This window comes from Phaethon lepturus, unplaced genomic scaffold (genome assembly GCF_000687285.1).
Source record: "Phaethon lepturus isolate BGI_N335 unplaced genomic scaffold, ASM68728v1 scaffold332, whole genome shotgun sequence".
NCBI classification, from domain to species: domain Eukaryota; kingdom Metazoa; phylum Chordata; class Aves; order Phaethontiformes; family Phaethontidae; genus Phaethon; species Phaethon lepturus.
The window spans coordinates 275,016-278,989 of record NW_010523852.1 but is presented as its reverse complement, the minus strand read 5'-3'; the positions used below and the strand labels follow the sequence as shown (position 1 = coordinate 278,989).

Sequence of the window (3,974 nt, the reverse complement as noted above, 5' to 3'; positions counted from 1 at the left end):
CCGGGCGCGGCATCCCCACCCCTTCCCTGCCCCCGGCCCCGGAGGCTCCGCAGGGCCGGCCCTCGGGGATGCTCGCTTCGAGATTTCTCCTTGCTCCCCGCTACTCCTCTTTTTGCGGAAGGGGCTGAAATCATCCCCAGGAGCAGCGCAGTTCGGTTTCGCCTGTGCTTCCAAGAGCTGTAAGCCCAACATTTTGCCAGAAGAGGCTCTGGTGAGGGCTGTCCTCTCCGGGGCTCTGTTTTGTCAACAGAAACATAGAAGGGGGGATCAAAGTCAACTCCTGCTGGTAAAATCCAATGTGAACACACAGAGACGATGGGAACAGCGGGAAAATGATGAAATCTATACCCAGATATTGAATCTTTATTTTTAACACAAAAGTTTTTTGTGTTTCAAAATTAAAACACTCAGACAATATACAAGAATATTTAACAAGATGAAAAAAAAATAGACAAGATTAAAAATTAAGTTACAAATACATATCTTCACCTCTGAAGACAAATAGTGCGGTTTATCCTCTAGAAGTAGGTAGTTGAGCACCAAAATATCTGAAGACGCTGTTCCTTTGTGCACTGAAGATTAATGCCTTAAAGCTACGTAACTTTTGTAATCCCCATTAGTTAAGAAAAGATGGCGATTTAAACAGGTTTGGAATACATGATTTGCACAGCTGAGAGGTTCCGTAGCTGTTGGAGTGGCCTGGCGTGCAGCACTGTGTTGCACAACTCGGATCTGTTCTGTGCCTGGGATTCGAGGTGCCTGAAACTTCGTGCTCCCTGTGATTACCCATCTCCCCTCCGTTTGCCCGTGCGGTGGGATGCTGTCGCTTCCAGACGCACTCTATGTGTAATTTCTGAGCAGCCTTGGGAACCCTAGGGATTAGAAAAAGTATATGAATGTTTTATAATGTTATTGATAACTGCAGAGGAGATGCTTTTCTAATAAGCTGCTGTGAGATAAGTTACTGGTAGCATCTGCAGAAATGAGCTCAAAATAATTAATACTGTGTTAGAAGAAAGCTTTTTTTTAAAGCACATCTGTATTGGAGCATACAAGATTATTTCAGCCTGCCCTGAGACTGTGTTATAGCACAAATTACCATAATTTATTAGGGGAAAAGCCATTTCTGTTAATCATATATTAATTATTCATAAAAATCTGTATTAATGTTACCTTAATGGGAAGCGTTACCAGCTGGGTTACTGGGCCTGGCAATCTATTCCCATATAAAAAAAGATGAATAGCTTGACTTAAAAAGAGGACATAAAAATGACTTACAAGAGCATAAAAGCAGCAAGCATGGGTATATGAGTTAACATATAGCTGGCTACAGTAGAGCAGTCCAGCCAGCTAACCACTTTGTATTTTTGCTTTAGCACTGGTTTGTGCCTGAGTGCTATGTGGAATTCAAGTAGGATTACTGAAGGATGTTCATTGCAAACCAGTCCTGTATACCTTGCCCTAATGCTTTTCAGCTCTTCAGCAAGCATAGATCTGGTGAGTCTGAGTAAAATAGGAAGACGCTCTTTCCCATTCTACTTGGAAAAACAAAAAAACAACAAACAAACCAACCAAACAAAAAACCTCCACAGAAAAACACTTCAAAATCTGATTTCAGTAATTTTTAAATTCAGGGTAAATTCTTCCTGCTGGGGAAAAAAAAGAAAAAAAAAACCCAAAAAACAAAAAAAACCCACAGATTTTTGCAACTTTTGAATATTCTCAGAAAGCTATTCTGAACCACGTGACGTGAAAATGCTGCTCAGAGGATGTGTTTCAACCTAGAATGAATGTGGAAGTGTGTATATACATATGTGCTTGTGCGGGTGTATGTAGCTTTCTAGATGCTCCACTCAGAGGATGTCAACATTTAGATTATGACTCAAGACTAGAAGGTATGTTTCGATGGAAGTTTAGCAAAATCAAACATAGAAGGAATTTTCAAAAATTTATTTTAATTAGAACTTCTTTTTTTCTGGGTTTTGAAAGTTCTCTTGCAGAGATGAAAACCCAAACAGAAAGGGCACTGGCTAATGCATGTAAATGTATAATGCCTGTAAAGTGCAACTAGTTTTATATGAACAGTAAAAGCTTTGTAGGATTCAGCTGAAATTAAGTTGTTTAGATCAGCTAGAGCCTTTTTATTAGGATAGCACATTGTTGAACTGATAAACACATTTGTTTTACATGTTAAGATAAAAGGCTGTTTGTTGGTAAAAGATTTTTTTTTTTAAATGACAGTTACGACCTTTAATGTGTGATCTGTAAGCTATCATCTGATGAATTTTGGCTGAAGCCGTGGAGGAGAAGCATTTGGAGTGGGAAGCCAATCCAAAAGAAACAGAAAAAATAATTTAAAAATTGCATAGCTTTCAGTGAGTCCAGGAAACCTAGGCCTGGTCTTGGAACAACGCGTGGAGCTGGGTGGTCTAAAGCTGAACTGTTCTTCAAGAATCTTAGATAATTATGACTTTTTTCTGTAACCTTGATAGTACTTCCAACTTTTGGGTGGTGGGTGAGTCTGTGGCATGCAATCAATTGTCGTGCCTAACTCTAATACAAATCAGAAATGAGGTTATTCTGCAGTTTAGACTTTTTTTTCTTCAAATTTCATTTTCAAAGAAATGTGGTAAAGGAGAAGTGTATATGGGAGCAATTTGTATCTGGAGAGCTTACCAAATAATTTCATAAAAGAGGCTGCATTCTGCAGTATGCTGATGGTTATTACTAGCTGTGGATACCAGAAGTCCCTTGTACGTAATGCATCCCAGCACCATTTCGTACTTGCGTATGAAAATGTTATCAGAGTTCTGCGGAGTCTGGTAATGATAATACTTCAGCATTGTAACAAATAGCTAGCACTGTTATTTTGTTCCCTATTTTAGTATATCAAATATATTTCATTGCTTACACTGTAGGAGCAGATAGAAACCATCTGCTGTCTTGCCACTGGTCTGCCAGTCTAAGAGAAAATCTCAGCTCATTTTCCTTGAGGCCAGTGTGCTTTAAAGGCATGTGTACTACGACTATGATCCAGCTGCTGAGTGTTGATGCAAGTCCAGACCAGTGCTCATGAGTCTTTTAGATGGAAACAATACTCTTTGCCAAGGATTGGAACAGAGATAAACTCAGTTTGCTTTTCGCTCTTCCCTCCTCCCCCCACCCCCTTTACAGCTCCATCCCCCATCACAGTCATAAGGAAAGACAGGACATCCAGGAACAGCGTGTCTCTGTCTTGGCAAGAACCCGAACATCCGAATGGGATCATCTTGGACTACGAGGTCAAATACTATGAAAAGGTGGGAAGAAAGGTTGAAGGCTGTTTTTGTGCTGCTAATACTGTAATGAAATTATTGCATCTTGCCTATGTTAAGTATTCGGAGACACCCCTGTTCACTCACTGTCTGCCTCAATGACACCAAGTGTTGAAACTGTCCGATTTTGGGTAAGGAGAACATCATGAAAATATGAAGTGAATTTGTTAAGTTGTGTTGTCTACCAAGTTCATCCCCAAACACATCAGAACAAATACAGAAAGTAATGCAGACAAGCTGTAATACTTTTTTTTTTTTCTTGAGTACATTTTACTTACTCGATTCTGTTATGCTGTCAGTGTTCATACATTTATTTGTCAGCGTCCATGTGTTGGTGCTTCCCTGTGGCGCAAGCATCTTTTACACAGAAATGATTTGGAAAAGAGATGGGCAATCCTTTTAGTGACTGGTTTGCACTATGAAAGTTCCCACTTTTCATGAATAACTGAATTCTTTGTAAATTGTATGTAAATAACTATAAATCAAAGAAAATCTGCCATTCGATAGGTTCTGCTTTATATTGACATTTTCTTCTATTTACAGCTGTTGATTTCTACATCATATATAGATCTGTATTTAGCAAAAAAATAAATCTTCATAACAGAATGGGGTTTTTTTTGTAAATCTTACTCATAGAATTGAAAAGACCATAAATTGTGA

At 39.1% G+C, this 3,974-nt stretch overlaps 1 protein-coding gene across 1 annotated transcript in view; it reads left to right on the top strand.

Annotated features, from left to right (window-relative positions):
- Positions 1 to 3,174: 3,174 nt before the first annotated feature.
- Positions 3,175 to 3,974, top strand: part of EPHA3 (EPH receptor A3) — a gene marked incomplete at its 5' end in the record, with an annotated part of 58,911 nt that continues 58,111 nt past the window's right edge. Inside the window, one exon of the mRNA XM_010282222.1 lies at positions 3,175 to 3,299. Coding sequence (XP_010280524.1) covers positions 3,175 to 3,299 — 125 coding nt within the window. The remainder of the gene's footprint in view (positions 3,300 to 3,974) is intronic.